Here is a 19,397-nt window from a genome sequence, read left to right on the forward strand (position 1 = left end):
CCATCACAGTTAATAACAATACTGAATGTGCCAAATCGTCAACGTGCGTATATTATTGTCACAAGTTACTTCTTCGTGGATTCAAGAGAGAATGAGAGCCCAAAATTATATTTTAAAGAACTGGCTATGTCAAACACATGGGACTGTCTCTGGCCCAGAGGCGAAGAAAGAAGGAAAAAAGTGAGATGAGAAATCACTCAAAGTGGAGGGGGTAGGTAGACCCGCTACTGTCCCCACCCATTGAAGGCCTAATAACTGATGAAAAGTCTAAAAGTACATAAATTGTTTCTAGTACTGAATAATATTGTTAAGATCCTGATTAACATTGTGGGTTTGGAACATGCATGATCATCACAATCCAATTGTGTAGATTGAGGGTGTGGAAATTCTTCACGTCATTGGGTGGTCCACCAGATAATACAGCGGCCTTGATACTATGTTCCATGATATTAGCACACAGATCTTCTGGCACCTTACGCCCTTTTCTTAACTTGAAAGTAACGGCTATATATTATATATATGTATGTATGTATGTATTTATGTATGGGACACATTAAGCGCACACCGGGGAAGGAGATTTATTTGAGGACTCTCAGCCTCAGGGGCTTCTCTGAAAAGTAGGTTTTAACTGATTCTTCTTTCCATGTATTCCTCTCTCTCTCTCTCTCTCTCTCTCTCTCTCTCTCTCTCTCTAATTTTAACTCATATTTCGTGCATAGCTTAACAAGTTAAACAAACAGCTTTATTAATTGGACTTCAACAATTAAAGCTGATCATTACCTACAACATTCATGGTGTTTGTTTGGCCGAATAAATTTACGTTAATTATAATCTATCTGATAATACAATTCTCCTCCCCTACTCGAATTCAACCATTTGCATTATAAAAACAAGAAGAAAGCCTGTTGGTTGCTGCACTTAGCAGGGATTGGCGCCAGGATAAAAAGGCCTTTAGCCTAGCCTTTAACTTTGCCCTCAATGATTCTAAAGCTGTTCTCATCTGATACTCTTTGAGATAGATATTTCAGAACCTTCTTTTATATTAATCATGATCATTCAGGGACACGGTGTTGTTGAAATCAAAATCTAGTAATTAATTAAAGCATATATATATATATATATATTACTTGTATATAAAGCCTGGTACTAGCTATCAAGCCACCGCAATTAAAGTGCTTTATTTTGCATATTCATCATGATGTTTCTATGTCCCTACACCTTCCTAGAGAACCACAGCTGTTGATCACATCAACCACACCATTCATGCTTCCACTTTCAGTGCATGATGGAAAGATTTTGTGAAATAATTTCCTTTTGATTTTTCAGAAACAGAGAACAGATCGAACTTCATTTGTTATGATCTTTAATGTTCCAGTGTTGAATTGCAGAATCAAAAGATAGAATTAGGCAAGCTCATAGTGGTGGGGTAGAAGAAAAATTTAAGAGGAAAGGAGCTTTGATGATATCCAGGTGCAATCTATCTCCAACTTCTTTCCAAAGCCATAGGTTAAAAGATGAGTATGGCTTCATGGGCTGCTAAAAAATTACAATAAAAGTGTTGCTGTTAACCGACTTATAAGTAAGGAATCACATCATTTCTTTATTTTATATTCTTTTTAAAATAAAATCATGCATGATAAATATATGTATCACTAATTAAATCGAGCAATAACTCATACAAAAATGCAATCAAACTTTAAAAAAATAAAAACTAAAGCCCAGAAAACATTTAAAGATATGTTGGAGAAGTTAATGGTAAAATTAAAATGTCTATTATAATCAGCCATCTTCACGACAGCCAGGAGCCAGCCACCAATTAGAAGCCAACCACCTGTCCTAACAATTAGAAGGAGCTGCCAGTCAAAAGAAGCCTTAGCAAAATTATGGCCACTTTCTGCACCTTTTTATACTTTCCTCTCCCTCTCTCCCCTTACTTAGCTCTGTAAACAACTCTCTCTCTCTCTCTCTCTCTCTCTCGCTCTCTGCAAATGTCTCAAGTCTCCACAAAATCTCCCAAACACTGCGCCAAGCAAGGGCTGAGCATAGAGAAGCACTACAAGAAACTGTTCTACGCCTTCTCCACCTTCTTCCTCTCCATCCTCTCCCTCATCTTCCTGGTTTGGCTCATCTTACACCCCTCCAAGCCTCACTTCTCCCTCAAAGATGCTCAAATCTTCCAACTTACCTTCTCTGCCCCTCAACTCATCACTTCCTCCATCCAACTCACTCTCCTCTCCGAAAACCCTAACAAGAAAGTCGCCATTTACTATGACCAACTTCAAGTCTATGCCTCTTACAAGGGCCAACAGATTACCACTCCCACTTCTCTTCCTCCTTTCTATCAAGGCCACGAAGAGTCCAATCTTATCTCCGCTTCCCTGGTTGGTCACCATTAATATCGCTATCTTTTTATTAACAGAAATGACATTTAGGCTTAATGCAAGCTGTTTTTCAAATGGCATCATTTGAAATGTCTCTATCTATCGAAACACGTCAGTCAGTTCTCATTGATTTTGAAAACGTTCTTATAGGTCGGAAGCGGGCTGCAGGTGGCGCCGTCATTCGGGTACGAATTCGGACAGGACCAGATTGCCGGGAAGCTGGTCATGAGCTTGAAGATGAACGGAAAGCTTAGATGGAAGGTGGGGACTTGGGTTTCACGGCGTTACAGATTCAATATAAATTGCGTTGCTATAACAAATTTTGGACCCAATATACCATCTGGTCCGCTGAGTTTCAACCAAGGGACTCAGTGCTCAACTACACTTTAATTAACTGTAATTCAATGAAGTTGATCACTCTCTCTCTCTCTCTCTCTATATATATATATATATATGTTTATATGCTTAGCTTATAGTGAGCCCTTTGGTTGCTTGTTTTTATGTCTAGGGTTTGGCTTTAATGTGGCTTATAGTGCTTGTATATCAATGGTGAATGATAGGAGTGAATTTTAATTATATGGCAATAAAGGATCTGGTAATTTATGTTAATTATCTTCTCTTATTCTTTCTCTACCAATCTGAATTGGGTTGTAGCTGTACATGTGATGGGCTGACGTCAGTGGAAAGATATGGCTTTGTAGAGAGTGGAAAGATGAGGAGGAGGGAGGGAGGAGGAAACATTTTTACCTTTGGTTTGTTTTAAGGGCTCTCTCAAGATAGGGTGAGAGAATGTAAGTAAGCTTCATGACACAAGAAATCGTTTGCTTTCTTCACAGAGAATCTTCATTTAATCACATGACAAAACCTCCCTTCTTTCTCTCCTTTAATTATATATCAACCACTTTGTGAATCTCTTTACCACTCTTCGTATCACCACACACACACACACACACACACACACACACACACATATATATATATATATATGTTAAAGTATCTTTCAGATGAATTTTGTCTTGTCAGTATTTGTAATTTATATATAAATAATCAAATAAGTTATGAGACCTTTGAATCCATGTCTTTATATATTATAAAAGATCTTAATATAAGACCTGAAATTAATTAGTAAGTTGAATTTATGAGTCATGGAAGCAAGAAGATGGTTTTGCGGATGCATTAAATTATGTGTCATTTCCTAAGTTAAATAATTGAGCATATATAATAATTTAACATGATATGAGAGCTAGTGGACATGCCCAATAAGATTTTGGTAATAAAGAAAATGGTGACATTAATTATTTCAAAAGCTAGAAAACTTTTCAAAAGGGCTGGGCTTATTGAAGAAAGTAAAGATATAACACACAAAAAGGAAGTTTGATTCTTGCCCTGTATATATGCCATAAGGCTTTCTACCAGTGATGACTAACTTTTACATGCAATTAGATATGAGCAGTCTTATTAGTTGTTAATAAAGTCTTTTGTAAAAAAAATATGGATAAAAATAAAACTTTTACTTACTTCCCTTACAAAAATCAAGAATTAGGTTGACCAAACATGATACCAATTATATGATCGCGAGGAGACTTTACAAAAATGACAAGTTATAAATGTCGAACCTTAAATCTTTTTGGGGAGAGGGCTGTCAATATTTCTTTGATTTTTTTTTTTTGTTTTAACAGTTGAATTTCTTCTTTTTTTTTTCTTGAAAATTTTACTCCAGAGTGGATAATGGTTGGTTTGATAGTTTAGTTATCTTTCAAATTATAACCAAATCATTATGTGATTAAAATCACCTAAATTATAGTTTAGTGGTTCGACTGATTTGAAAAAATATAACATAATTATATAGTTAATGTTCGCGTGCTATAGATAAATATAGAGTTGCATGAAAATCAATTGTTACCATACATAAATAGAATAAAATAATTAAAAATTATTCAGTCAAATGTTAGGAAGCATGCTGATATATAAAACACTTTAATTCTTAAAAGTATTGTAATTTATCGATAACAGTTAGTATTTGTAAAGAATCAAATACATCTATAATTATCAATTAAAATCCATAACTTCATAATTAAATAAAAAATTTAAATCATAAAAATATTATTTTATTAGGGGTTAGCCAGTTTCATGATTTATCAAATCGCAAAACTCAAACTAAACAACTTTAGATGATTTTTTAAATTATTAAACTATAATCGATCACTACTTTATAACCTTACAATTTAATGATTAATTTGTGAGGGTTTAATCTGACTAATTAATTTGAGCTAGCGATTTAATTTTCTCTCACACGAATACAAATCTCCAACTCTATTGACCTAATCATTGAGAGTCATTCTAAGATCAAAATCAAAATTCATGAAACGCGAAGAGAAGAAAGAAGACAAGATGACTGTCATCAAATTAAACAGGTTGTTATCTTCTTGTTTATTTCTTGTTTCCTAGACGCAACAAACTCCTTATAAAACAAACCTAACGGACAGTGAACGAACTGACCATGCAGCTGCCAGCTGAGATGAGGATGAAAAGCTTCGCCAGTAGGGAACTTTCATCGGTCTTGAGACGCAAAAAAGAGGATGGAAAGCTTCACCGGCCACTAGGGCACTTTGATCAGTCTTAAGCTGCAAAAAGAAGTTGAATTATTAGGTGTCATCACATGTATGGTGAATATTAGTTGTGGCAGTCACCATCCATCTGATCATCATCACCATTTCCTTCTAAGCAAAAGGCCTTTCAATTCAACCCCAATTACCTTTTTGTTTGGTTTGGTCTGCCATGATTGGGGATTTCAGTACTGTAATTGAAGTACTGATTTTATATCTAGGAAAAAAAAAATCCAAACTTTTATGAGGTTTATATATATTTTTCTAAATATGGCTTCATCATGACCCAAAACTGGTTCTTCAAGAAGTGTCAAAGTTAGCAAGTCCATAGGTACCGTTACTATCTACGAAGTGAAACTTGTTCATGTCTCCCTTCTTGTGAGAGTCGAGAAATGATCGTTTTATTTTTAATTAGTTTTATCTTTATTTTACAAAAATGAAGATGCATGAGAAGTAAAATTAATAAATTAATCTTCACAAGTGTTAATAACTTTAAATTAAATTAATTATATCAGGTCTTCTATCAAATAACAAGGTACCCATCTTGAATATTTCTGTAATTCTTGAAAAAGAAAATCTTTAAATCGGACAATACAATGAATACCAATCAACCCAATCTAAAAATTGCATAAACTCATGGGCCTGGGCTGGGCCCAAATATCTGCAACAGGAACAATAGTAGGTCGTGTTTGGGATGTTTACATAAACTTAAGTAATATTTGACATAATATTTGGTTTTTTTAATTAAATTTATCTTCATCTGACATAAATCTATTTCAACCCTTTTAATTGACTTAAAAATAGATGTATTAATATCTAAATTCTCATTCTTTAGGAAGGCAATTATCCAAAAATAATGTACACGCTTTTAAAAGGTAGATAAAAATGTTGCCAAAGTTGTAAATTCAAGAAATTTGAGGTATTAATAAGTCAACTAAGAGAATTTTTTTTTTGAATTATTTTCTAGCGAAAAGGTTATAAACCAAAAAGAATTGTGGTGGCTTGGGTCTTGAGTCTAATAGAGATAGATATATAATATTTTTATTAAATAGTTTTCTTTTAAGATTTGAGAGAGAGTAATTGGGTCTATTGAAATTTCTAAACTTGTGAGATTTGATTGATTGTATTGCTATAATTTCGATATAGTAAAATTATTTGTCTCTCTGTAAATGTAGATTATATATTATGATTAAATTATGTAAATCTTATGTTCGTTAATTAAAAACAAAATACAATACATATTTTTTATTTTAAAATAAAATTATATTTCATGCACTTTTAAGACAATAATTAACCTAACCATTCTTGTAATAAAGCAAGAAAGAGTTGGTGTGGCTGGGCGGGCAGCTGACCGTAACACCACGGCCTTCCCACCACCGCCACGCCCTGCGGTGTCGCCGTCGTCGTAGTAAATATGCTTCCTGCCAACCGCCCACAAATAATTACAACTTCATTGATTGCTTATCTAGTTCACTTCTTGGGCACGAGAGAACTCTGTATTTGAACTTGAGTCTCAAGTTGTGTCCACTCAAAGAAGGAGCATTTTGTGCTTGAGGCATTTAATTAACAACACCCCAAATTTGTGATTAAGATAAACTTGTAAATATGACTAGTTTAGGATATGATACCTAACTTATCAAACTTATCTTACATCTTCTTATGGAATTAGGGTGTCCTGATGAACAACAGATGACTATTGAAACAAGGATAGGAGAGATCGAGTTGAAGAGGTGGATTCATCATTTGATATGACAGATAGTTCAAGTTCTGATTATATTCATGTGAAATTTAAGTCTAAGTTGAAGAAAAAAAGGTGGAAGAAGAATGCCTTTGAGAGGGTAATGAAGGGCTTTAGTGTCGCTGCTCGTGTGATCACGAATCTAGCGTAATGTCTAATTCATGTTTTTGTGTTTATATCTGCTGTAAGTCTTGTGTTTTGTATGGTTATATCCAATTTGTTAGGTTGGTTTTTTTGTATTTTTGCTCGAAATATATTCTAATATAAACTGTAAAGGTTTGGTAATTTTTTATTAGTATATTCTTATTTACAGGAAATTTTTTTTATCTACAAGTTGGGTTTAGGAGGAGAGAGTCGAGAGGCAAAGTCAAGGATAAAGAGAGTCGAGTCCCAAATTAGTAGCATCATCTAAGTTAAAGAGACAATATTGCTGAAAACAGTATCCTGGCCGAACAAGTAAATCATTCTCTCCCTCCGCCATGGATCTGCTCCTCCGAGCTTCAGCTTCCCATTAATCTGCTCGGCCCGCAATAGCTTGGACCTGCACAGAGGGCAACTCACTCGGCCTTGATCGATCCAGCCACCAATACACTCTCTATGGAACATATGATGACAATTGGGAAGCTGGGTAACCTCTTCACTTCCGTTCAGGCATATTCTCAAACAGATGGCGCGAGCCTCTCGAGGGAGCAATTTTTTATCCATTAAAGGCAACTGCTCCTTGATGGATTCGACGGTCATGTGAACGGGCAGGGGTACCAGTGAAGCAGAGGGGCGAGAGTAATCGGCTTCTTCTTCTTCAGCTTGATCATGGCTTCTGTTGAAGATGGAGGTCATCCACGAGAGTGCCCCCATGAGCATGACTTCCAAGAATTGCACCAAAATGAAAAGGTTGTGCAATAAGGCTTGATGCTTACATCGATCAAAACCCATAATGCACAAGGAGACTGAGTTTCAATGTAGATAGGGATGGGGGTTGGTATGGCATTACAGGCAAGTGCTCTCTTATTGCATATAATGCACCAGCATGCATGTTACTTTGGCAAAAGGTCAATGAGATGCTAAATGTCATTTAATGAATTAATTAATTATGTGTTTGGTATTGCATTGACATTGGATAGCTAGAATGATCTCAAGATAATAAACTTATTCCACTATGGTGGGATACGAATTCTGTATATACAAGGGAGGGAGGGAGGGAGGGTGGTCGCTTTCTTGATGAATACAATCGAGAAATTAGTATACACCTACATAACCTCCTACTACCTCCCATACCAAGGATACAGGAAGAAGGTCTCAGATGCATCATGCAGTTCTCACCTATCCCCTAGGTTTGGCAATGGGGATAACGATTTTGCCCAAACTTAACCAATTTGCCCCCGTGATATAAAAGAGCTTACTCCATTCTTTCTCCTCATTTAATTCTCTCTCTCTCTCTCTCTCGTCCTCTCCATCTTGACGACGCTGGACCATTGCCCACTGTCGAACCTGTCATCCACAGCCATCGTTTCCTTCTCTTCCTCCTCCAATTTGCTACAAGTACAACCACCATTCAGTCACGTAGCATCGCCTTTTTAATCTCCCTCTTACCTTGGCTTTCTCCCCATGGCCAATTATACTCATCAGATATTTGGGTTTTTTTTTTTTTTTTCTTTCTGTTGAGTTTGATCGCACTGGCCAAATTCTTATTTTTACACATCTACTTTCAATTTTTTTTTATAAGATTACTTAAATTTTTTCTTATTTTAATTATATAATTATATTTGTACTTTCTAGTTAATTTAATTCTTATATTTTAACTTTTTTTATGTAATAATTTAATTTTTTTGTTATTTCGATTATACCTCGTATTTTTTAATCAATTTAATTTTTATAGTTTAATCTGTAAAAAAAGAATTAGATCAACTCATTATCTCATTTTTTTTTACATAATAAAATAAGGGTTAAATTAATTTAAAAATATAAATATATGAATATAATTAAAATAATAAAAAAATTAAATTATCATACGAAAAGAATATTCAAATGCAAGAATTCAATTAACTTTAAAATACAAATATAGAGATATCATTGAAATAATAAAAAATTTAAATTCATATGATAAAAGATATAAAAATATAAAGATAAAAATATAGATTTGACGGATCAAATTTGGTATGGTGCTGTTATGTGCACAGGTTGTTCGTATGGGTAGAGGACACTTTGGTCTTTTGACTTTTTTACTAGGTAATACCTCTTTTATATCGTACACCCAATCCAAAGTAATTTATACCTACAAATTATACTTTATTTATTAAACATAAAATAATACTAACTTATGTCATCACTAATTTATCTTATTTGTATTGAATACCCTGTCAGCCAAGACACTATAATTAAAAAGAATACTTTAATACTTTAGTTTTAGAAATTATTTTTCAGTTTTTTTATTTTTAATACTTTATGTTTTAAAAAATCATAGTATTTATTTTTTAAATGTTATAAAATACTAAAAGTAATATTTTTAATTCATAATATAAATTAAAATATTGAAATTTCTATCTTTTAACGAGAGTTTCAATTATTTATTAAAAAATTAAAATTAGAAAGCATTTTATGTTTTCTACAACCGAACAAGTCCCTTATTGTTAGAGTTTGAGTAATTTTTTATAAACAAGTAGTGCCTTGACCACATAGATCACATGAGTTTAATAGAATGAAAAATTTACAATGTTATCGTATAAGCTTTAGTAGGAGGCTTTTTATAATTTAGGAGTGATGTATAAAAGATTAAATACTCGACTTAATTATTTTTTTTATTGATAAATGAGAAAAGTAGGATACTAGCATGATAACGTTATTTGGGCGGGAGAAATTTTTTATCTATTTTATATCCTTCTGGTAACATGGCCGAGTGGTAAGGTGGGGGACTACAAATCTTTTTTCTCATTCATCACTAAATAATGTCTAATTTGAGTCATAATTATTGATAGATAAGTAATAATGTCGGTTTAACTCTATCATAATACATATTCATATCTAATTTTAAAGTTGTGAGTTTGAGTTATTTCGAATGAATTTAAGGTTTAAATTTCAAATCTAAGAGACATATAAGCTCTCAAACCACAATGCTGCCACCATAGTTAAATCTCATTTAATTGATAGACAAAAACATGTTTCTAGACAATAGATGTGCCTAATTTCTTAGATAATAAAAAAAAAAATTCAAAACTTCCATTTAGATCTTGGAATTAAAATCTGATACAAAGAATCAAAAAACCCTCTCCTCACCAAACAAGATCACCATCCTCTCCCTCCTATGGATCCTCTCCCAGCTTCAGCATCCCACTCTGATCAGGCAATAGCTTGGACCCTGCACAAAGGGCAAGTCACCTGACCTTCATCGATGCACCTCAATCATTAACACACTCTCTATGGAACATATGGAAGCAATTGCCAAGCTCTCTGACCTCTTCACTTGCATCAATGCACCTCAAACATATACCCCATTTCGAACCTTCCTCTTCTTCTTCTTCTTCTAGCCCCCTTTGCTTCAACATTACTTACTGGCAATTGCTCCTTGATGGATTTGACCAAGATCTGGATGGGCAGCGGCACCAGCGAAGGCGATCGATGGCCGAGGCTGTACTGCGCTGTCTGCTTCAACTTGACCAACTTCATGGCTTCCCTTGAAGGTGAAGATCCATGAGCATGGCCTTGCCATTGGGCCATGGAATTCTATGGATGATAGAGGAGAAGGTTAATTTGAGCAGGTTTTGGCGAAGAGTTTAGTTGTGTCTTAGAGCAAGCCAAGAACATCTTAAATGGTGATGATAGTATGGATTGGCAAAAGTTACTCAATTGCTAGACCAACAAAGAAAGAAAGTGGAAAGGAAACAAGAAACTTCAAATAGTTGCTGTATCCAAAACTTGGTCCTATTCATAAATCTATTCCCCCTCTTTATCTTATGCACATTAAGCACCAATACTTGGAATAATCATTGGAATTTGGAACTAAAATCTCTAGTTTAGTCATTAATAATTGTTGGTGCCAAATAAGCTAAATCTCTTGGGCTTTTTGTTATCATTTCGGGTCTTTCTCAATCAATTTAACACCCCCCCCCCCCCCACCCTTTCTTCTCTTGGGCTTATTAATCACAGGCCTCTATAATCTCGGCCCATGTTCGTGAAAGCCCAAAGTTAACCTTAAGCCCTACATGTCAGCCCAAGTTCCACTTTTCTGTCTAGTTTTTTTTTTTAACTTTTTGAAATTCATCAAAACTATTGATAGGATTCCCTTATTTGTTTTCTTATGAAGGGAGATTAATTCAAATAAAATGTACCGTCCCAATATGAACAAAATGATCAAAATCAACTCATAGATAGAAAAAAAAAAAAAAAAGAAGAGAGAGAGAGCAAAAGTTACCCAAGTAATACAATTGCTAAATAAGAACACCACCACAACATTCTAACTATTAGAAACCCCAACATTAAGAAACTCAAAGGTGAAATAGAGTCCATTATGCAAAATCATACATGAGTATTGGTTGACTTACCTCTTAAAAGTAAGTCAATTGGGTGCAAATGGATATTTAAAAGAAAATTAAAGGTTGATGGTACTATTGATAAATACAAAGCGCGTTTAGTAGCTAAAGGTTATTATCAAAAAGAAGGGCAAGACTTATTTGATACCTATTCTCTAATGACGAGAATCACGTCTATAAGATTGTTGATTACAATTGCAGCGTTACATAATTTGAAAATTCACCAAATGGATGTGAATACTGCATTATTGAATGGAGATTTAAAAGAAGAAGTTTATATGGAACAACCTGAAGGGTTGTTATAAAGGGAGATGAAAAAAAATGTGCAAACTTATAAAGTCTCTTTATGAGCTGAAACAAGCACCAAAGTAATGGCATGCGAAATTTGAACATACTATCCGAGCAAATGGGTTCAAGATAAATGAGTGATAAATGTATTTATGTTAAAATCATAAATCACGAGTGTGTCATTGTATGCTTATATGTGGATGATATGTTGATAATTGGCACTGATAGAAGTGTCATAGAATCTATGAAGAAGATGTTGAATTCCAACTTTGATATAAAAAATCTTGATCTTGTTGATGTTATTCTTGGAATTCTGATAATAAAGAATTTCAAAAGATATGTACTTTCTCAGTTACACTATATCGAGAAAGTGTTGAGCAAATTTGGTCATTATGAGAGTAAACTAGCAATTACTCTATTTAATCCAAATTCTAAATTAAAGAAGAATAACAGTGAAGGTGTATCTCCTCTAAAATATGCTATGGTCATTAGAAGTTTGATGTACATAATGAATTGTATAAGACTTGATGTTGCCTACTCAGTAGGTAGGTTAGTGAGATACACAAGCAATCCTGAACGTGACCATTGGGATGCCCTTGTCATGATACTTAGGTATTTGAAATACATGTTTGATTATGGATTGCATTACACGAGATATCTACCTATACTAGAAGGATTTAGTGATGCTAATTGAATCACAGATAGCTTAAAGACTAAATCAACTAATGGATATGTGTTTTCCTTAGGTGGTGCTGCTGTGTTGTGGAAGTCTTCAAAACAAACGTGCATAGCACGGTTTACTATGGAGTCAGAATTTATCACTTTGGATAAAGCAAGTGAAGAAACAAAATGACTTCGAAATTTCCTAGAAGACATTTTGTTGTGGCCAAAGCCTATAAACACCATATGTATTTATTGTGACAACTTGCTGCTTTAATGCGATCTAAAAATAGTGTTTACAATGGGTAGTCAAGACATATAAGGCACAAACACAATTCAATAAGGCAGCTATTTATCAATGGAATAATTTTCACTGACTATATGAAGTCTAAGGAAAATTTGGCCAATCCTTTGACCAAAGGAGTGACAGGGAAACAAGTCACCTATACGTCTAAAGGAATGGGGCTAAAGCCTGTGAATGAATTTTTCGATGGTAACTTAACCTAGTTGACTAGAGATCCTAAGATCTAGAAACTTGCTGGAATAATTCATAGTCTACACACTAAGGAACTCATAGTTTCTTTTTTAGTTCCTGGTAAAAAAAAGTGTGTGATTTGTTGGTGATACAGGTAATATTGATATCTTGTTAAAAAACGAGTAGTGACAGAGTACTATTAATCAATGATTACGTATATGAGAATAGAAGTAGGTTGCTTCTATGAGAACTATTCAAAAGGCTTTGGTTCTTTAAAGCTCTCATGAATTCAGGATGTCGTTTAGGATCAAAATGAACACAATCGTATAGAAATTATTGGGATAAGACGAGTTGTGTGTGATATCTGTTGTCTTGATTTACCACAAGAATGATAGTTTAAGAATTGGCTTCACTATTTCTTTGATAAGTTCGATGGGCACTCACTAAGGAAGGTTTAAGTCCAAAAGACACCTTACCTGATGTGTAACTTGCCTATTTTCTTTTCGTGGCATCGTGTCAATTTCGTTCGATTTAATACACTTACACACTCATGTGGGGGACTCTTATGCGTTCACATGAAGTAAGTGTAAGTGTGTGTGTGTGTATGAGAATGTTGTCCCACATTGATGGGATATAGGGAGTTTTAAGAGCATTTAAACCCTTACCTCCCACTTGGAGTTGGGCCCCAAGGGGCACCTAGATTTTGTAAGTAGGTGAGCCCTCAGCCCCTTGGGCATGGCTACCGCCGTCGTTTGTCTGGTCAGTCAAGCGGGTTAGGTTGGTACAGATGTCTATGTATATATTGATAAACTTTATTTATTTTTCTTTTTGGGTATCGAGGAGGCTGTACATTTATGCCATCGATGTTTCAAGAGCTTCAATTGTCGAAGATAATGGCGGCTTTCATTACCGACATGAATGTTGTGACGATTTGGCATCTTGGGTTTGACTATAAAAGGCTGGGGATCTTATTGTTTTGGCAACGAGTTTCAGTCAAGTTTTTCATGTATGAGTTTCTGCCAAGAAAAGCTAATGCCTGAGAGAGTTTTTGCGATTTGTGGTCACCATTCGCCAGAGCCAAATGTTGTATTCTACGTAGACAATTGTCGGAGCTTGAGTGTGATCGGAGCAAGGCACCATTGTCTTTAGAACAGTGCTTTTAGTGTGCCTCAATCTATGAGCTTCCCGGTTGCTGTCTCCCTCGTCGGTTTATAAGTTTACTGTTATTTTTTGGTTGTCAAGATCTATGCTATTTTTATTGCTATTATTGTATTTATTCGTGGCTGTCAGTTTGTTGGGTCAGTAAAATATTCAATAATCATGGTTGTTGTTGCCATAATAAAGTCATATGCGTACTCAGATTTCTATGGCTGTTCTAACATCAAATACTGACAAACCCAAAAGAAGATCCAAAAAAACAGCCAAATGAATGATAAAGGGGTGTTCATCTTTGGATCTCCCAAAGTCCTCAAAAGGCAGTTTGTGGGTCAACAATAGTTATCTTCAAGAGGATTAAATCCTTCGGAAAGGTGGCTAACCTCCAACCTTAGTCCACCCGCAAATTCGATAAGATAAGGTTCCGGACGCCATTTGGTGGACTGGCCGTCCAATAAAAAATATATAAGATTTGCAAGTTCTTATCATCACAATCAGCAATCCATCCTTTTTAACTTTTCTTTAGATTTTGAATCAGTTATCTCTTTTGTATTTCATGTTTCAAATAGTTAATAACTCTATCTATCAATCGATGTAAATTCACTAAAAGGTAAAATCAATGTTTTTGGCGTGGGAGATTGAATGGGCTAAAGTGCCCCCCTAAGGCCTAAGCCCGTGCGCACACAATCTGTCCTTAGCAAGATCATGTCGATTGCGCTATCACCAACAAAAAATTGACTCAAAATGTATCACTTAATAGCACTACAAAAATATATTTTTTTAGAGACGAAAAATTCTCTCTAAACATGTAAAATTCCATCTCTAAAAGTTTAGAGATGGAAAATAAAAAAAAAATTATATCTCTAATTTAGTTGTGTAATCGATCTCAACATCAATCAACTTTTATATTATAAATTTTTTTCTATCTTTATTTCATATTAAAGGCGAAAAAAATTTGTCTCTAAGCTAAGGTGTGAAATAAAAAAAAATTTGGAGACAAAATTGAAAATTTCTATCTATGGAAAGAAACTTTTAGAGGTGAAAAATTTCATCTTTGATAAGAAAAAGTTTAGAAACAAAAATTTTCTGTCTCTAAATTTTTTTTTGGTTAATTTGATCATTAGTCTCAAAATCCACCTCTATTAAAGACTAAAATGAATTCAGCCCTCTAAATTTTATTTTTAAAAATATTTTTTTTTAGTATAAAAAAAATAATAATTGTCATTATAAATATCACTTAAAGATTAGATTTTTGAAACACAAGTTACGTAAAGCTTTTATCGATGCTAAATCAAACAATAGCGATTTTCTTGTACTATCCCCTTTTGGGTAGATCAAGACAAATTAGATATGTTTTGTTAGTCCACAAGAAAATCAAGAAGGTGGTGGTTCCAAAGAAAACAAGGTAAACAACAAAAACATGCTCTACTTTTTCTATGCTCTCTTGTTCTAAGCCATCCCATTTCTAACTTTGCCATGGAAGGAGTGATTTCACTTCTTAATTTCTTGTTGATAGCATTTCACTTCTTCTTTTTATGCTCTATTTTTTATGCACACTTCTTTTTAATTATTTAACTCGAACACTTATATGAATTTTTGAGTTTTTATCCTAAACATCTTTGAATTTTTATTTTTTACTAAATCAATTTTGGTCTACCTAAGAAAGTTCATGGATTGATTCAGTGAAAAAAAAGGCTGTATTCTCTTTATTTTTTAATTTTAAGTTTTAAATTCATTTTCAGTTTTCTGTTTCAGTAGTCTATTTTTAGAAAATTGAAAACGCGTTCTCCGTTGTCATTTTAAAAAATTATTTTTCAAAATAGAAAATTAGAAAACGTGTTCTCTTTGAAATTTTGAAAATAATTTTTAATGATATTTTATTCAATAAATTTGATTATTTAGTAAATTAAAAATATTTAATGTTAATATATTATTAAAAAATATATACATTTTAAAGTTGATGAATTTTGTAATATTTTTTTCCATTACAATAATAAAATATGAATGAATAAATAAATAAATAAATATGTTTTGAGTTTATTTTAGATAAAAATATTCAAAAAATAATTTTTTGTTATTTTGAGTTTTCTTTATAATTTTTTTTATTTTGAAAAATGTATTTTTAAAAATAATAAAGAGAATGCATTTTAATTATTTTAAAAAATTAAAAACTAAAAATAACTTAAAAATAATAAAGAGAATGCAGTCAAAGATTTTAAAATATATTTCATCTAAAAATATGAAGTTCAAGAAATATATGATCAATTTACTTGATGTCATTAATAAAATTTAAATGATATCCGAATCAAATAACTAAAATTTAAGAGATATATAATAAATTAATTGTGGGGCTGGTGGATTTGGAAATCATCAGCTTGGTGTCCTCATTGGGTGACATCAAAGCTTCAAAATCATTTTTTTTTTTCTTCTTTTTCTTTTTTGAAAGAGGCATGCAACTTGAAATCCAAGCTGTCCACACGTTTGCACAATAATGGGGTCAAGTCTTCACGAGTCAACTTAACCCATCTAACACTGCAATAATCATTTAATTCAAATAGTGTCTTCGTCCCTCTGTGTGTAATTTAATTATGAATTTAGAATAATAGGAAAGGTATATATATATATATATATATATTATTGTTGTTGCTAATTTAAAATTTGTAACACATTGATTGGACTCAAGTGATAGAAACTTTGGGTTATTATGTTGTGCTCTATATTAGTGTGGTAAAACTACTTGTAATCAACACAAAAAATCAATATAATTTGGGTAAAAAGAAATTTAATTTTAAAAAATTATTATTTTTCCAGCATGTGATCAAAATCAAGGAGTGGAGGAGGTGAAATATCCAATTTATTTTTGGTTGCTTGTAATCTTAGAATTTAGCAAAATAAGGAATGTAGTAGATATTTTATTCGATTTCTGTCTATTTGTGTTTTTTGTCGTTAATTTTTTTTAATTAAAAAATATATATTTTTATGTCCATTAATAATAATTAAGCATAGTGTCTATATCAAATATTAATTAATGGGGGGGGGGGGGGGGGGGGGAGGGCGTATCTAGTTGACCATATTGTCACAAATTCACACCAAAAGACACGTTAATTAATAAGAAGACAAATACATAGAACACGAAAATGATGTTAGATGAGTGTAGCCACATGATATGTTGTACAGCTGATCCCTCCCCATCCTAAAATTGGTGGAAATTGTAACCAATAGCCCCCACAGGCAACGCTCGTTAAAGTATGTGAAGTTTTACACGAAATATTTGAGATTAAATTCTTATAGTGGCATTTGTTTTCATATGGAGATATAAATTGAATGTCCTATTTTATGTATGTATAAATTGTGATCGCATCAGGGTTTATTCGACGGATAAATCGAGAGAAAAAGTCGTCTGTTCCCGAAAATAGTATGACAAAACTCGAAAGTTGAGTTATCAAAAATAAATATATATATCAATTAAATCTATACCCTCTTAGGATCTAATTCTGCCGTCATTTATTCCGTTGATGGAGGCAATTAACATTGCTTGACACATGCACCGATTTGAATGTTTCAAAGTCAATAATGTCTGTGATGTTTGGTTCCCATTGGAAAAGGTTTAAGAATCCAATTCGCCTTAAGGTTAAAGAGTTGTTATTAGGTCTAATTTAAATTAATTAGAACATAAGCAAAAGATGAGTTACAATCACACCAAAATGTCCTATTTTTTTTAATTATGTTGTCGCTCAAATATGATAATAAATTTATTTATTAAAAATATCATCATCAGCTTACTTAGAATATGCAAAAAATAGAATATTTAGTTGGCGCATGACAATAACACTCCAATGTTTAAGTCTGATGCTTAAATTTACTGAAGACTAGCAGTATTGAAATAAGCATTAAAGACATAGATTTTTTTGAAATGAAGACTCATTTATTTATAAAGAAACGTGATATCAAGAAAAGTAATTTTGAAATGAGGACTCATTTCGTAAAAAGTAATTTTGATATTCTGAGATTAACTAGGAATATCAAGAATACCTATCATTTATAGAATTTTCAAATGTCAGAGTTATCATATTCATGGTTCGTTTGAAGCTTTCTTAAAAAGGGGATAGTATGTAGATTTTCGAGAGAGATCACAATCTCCTAAAACTAGTTACAATCTCCAAAAAATTGGAGTCTTTCCAAAACCACTTACAACTTTTGGAAGACAAAGTTTGTTAGAGCAATTTTGTGTCTCCGAAAGATAAAAAATTGTTTCGGTTTCTATTATTGGTTTGGACCTTGTTTTTTGTTGATTTTTTTTTTTTACTTTAGTGAACTTTTACCCATAACACATCAAATTATAATACCAAATGGCGTATTATCAAAAGACTCTCTAGATGTTTAGTTAATATCTTCATCACACACGCCTTAAACAAATGAATGATTGTTGTTAGATATTAGTTTTATTCTATCTTTTTTTTTTTTTATTGGGTAAAAGAATTTTACATTTTTATTATTAGTTTTTTTTACTTAATCAATATAAAAGCTACACTTATATACCTATTGATGAAAAAGCAAGAAAGAGAAGCACTCACTTGTGATTTAACCAAATAATATAGATTTTTTTAATATGAAGTCCCAATTCATTGTATTTATAAATTTCGAGTGTCTATATCACTTATCACATATAATAATTATAAATTATATGTACCAAATAAATATTTAAAAATTTTCTCACATTCTATAACTTAAAAAAAAAAAAATTTTAATAATTGAAAAAATTATTATAATATCTTATTATCAAGTCATTAAGATAGGGTTAAGCTGGCAGAACCAAGATCCTAAACCAGAAAACTTATTTATAAGAAACTAGTGGCTCGCAGAAATCATCACATAAGTGAAGATCTTAACTTGGTGGGGTGCACGTAGATTCTTCGTATTCTTGGCCATGGATGTGAAGCTGATCTCCACCGGAATACAATATTCGAGCCTGCCGGAGAGCTATAAGCGGCCGGAATCAGAAAGGCCTAAGCTGTCGGAGGTGGAGGACTGCGAAAACGTCCCCATAATTGACCTGGATTGTGAAAACAGAAGCCTTGTCGTCCAGCAAATCGGAGAAGCTTGCCGGGACTACGGATTTTTCCAGGTGTTTAATGAATTAACTAATTCATCCTCGCTGCTTATTTATGCGTACAAATCTCTGGTCAGCTAATTAATTATTAGCTAAATATATATGTATCCATTTCAAGATCAAAATCAAGGGAAGTCTGTAATCTCTGTATTGTATTGTGTTTAATCAGGTGATAAATCATGGAGTGGAAAAGGAAGCGGTGGAGAAGATGGTGGAAGCGGCGAAAGAGTTCTTCAGTTTGCCGGTGGAGGAGAAGATGAAGCTGTACTCCGACGAGCCTTCGAAGACGGTGAGGCTGTCGACCAGTTCTAACGTGAAGAAGGAGAAGGTTCACAATTGGAGAGACTATCTCAGGCTCCATTGCTTCCCTTTGGACCAGTATCTCCCTCAGTGGCCTTCCAATCCTCCTTCTTTCAGGTAATTGACATCTCTCTCTCCCCCCTCTCTCTCTCTTTATACAT

At 33.2% G+C, this 19,397-nt stretch overlaps 3 protein-coding genes across 6 annotated transcripts in view; 2 read left to right on the forward strand and 1 right to left on the reverse strand.

The window, feature by feature from the left end:
• Positions 1 to 1,921: 1,921 nt before the first annotated feature.
• On the forward strand, positions 1,922 to 2,990 carry LOC127797751 (NDR1/HIN1-like protein 26). The gene is made up of 2 exons (XM_052330889.1): positions 1,922 to 2,381; positions 2,532 to 2,990. The coding sequence occupies exons 1-2, from the start codon at positions 1,989 to 1,991 to the stop codon at positions 2,769 to 2,771; spliced, it is 633 nt and encodes a 210-aa protein (XP_052186849.1). The 5' UTR covers positions 1,922 to 1,988; the 3' UTR covers positions 2,772 to 2,990.
• A 4,143-nt stretch (positions 2,991 to 7,133) lies between these two features.
• LOC127796991 (RING-H2 finger protein ATL22-like) lies at positions 7,134 to 7,580 on the reverse strand. Its single transcript, XM_052329384.1, has one exon. The coding sequence runs from the start codon at positions 7,578 to 7,580 to the stop codon at positions 7,134 to 7,136; it is 447 nt and encodes a 148-aa protein (XP_052185344.1).
• An 11,093-nt stretch (positions 7,581 to 18,673) lies between these two features.
• LOC127796640 (protein DOWNY MILDEW RESISTANCE 6-like) overlaps positions 18,674 to 19,397 on the forward strand; it is a 40,700-nt gene continuing 39,976 nt past the window's right edge. For 3 of the 4 annotated variants that reach the window (XM_052328895.1, XM_052328896.1, XM_052328894.1), the window contains exons 1-2: positions 18,674 to 18,951; positions 19,106 to 19,353. In XM_052328895.1, the coding sequence (XP_052184855.1) occupies positions 18,754 to 18,951; positions 19,106 to 19,353 (446 nt within the window). In that variant the 5' untranslated portion in view covers positions 18,674 to 18,753. The remainder of the gene's footprint in view (positions 18,952 to 19,105; positions 19,354 to 19,397) is intronic. The other variant, XM_052328893.1, reaches the window with a different exon arrangement.

The sequence above is a fragment of the Diospyros lotus genome, chromosome 3, assembly GCF_014633365.1.
Source record: "Diospyros lotus cultivar Yz01 chromosome 3, ASM1463336v1, whole genome shotgun sequence".
Lineage (NCBI taxonomy): Eukaryota > Viridiplantae > Streptophyta > Magnoliopsida > Ericales > Ebenaceae > Diospyros > Diospyros lotus.

Bases quoted from the DNA above. Each gene is read 5' to 3' on its own strand.
- LOC127797751 (XM_052330889.1), top strand. From the start codon at position 1,989: ATGTCTCAAGTCTCCACAAAATCTCCCAAACACTGCGCCAAGCAAGGG. The intron at 2,382-2,531 runs GTTGGTCACCAT...ACGTTCTTATAG, and splicing joins ATCTTATCTCCGCTTCCCTG to GTCGGAAGCGGGCTGCAGGT.
- LOC127796991 (XM_052329384.1), bottom strand. From the start codon at position 7,580: ATGGGGGCACTCTCGTGGATGACCTCCATCTTCAACAGAAGCCATGAT.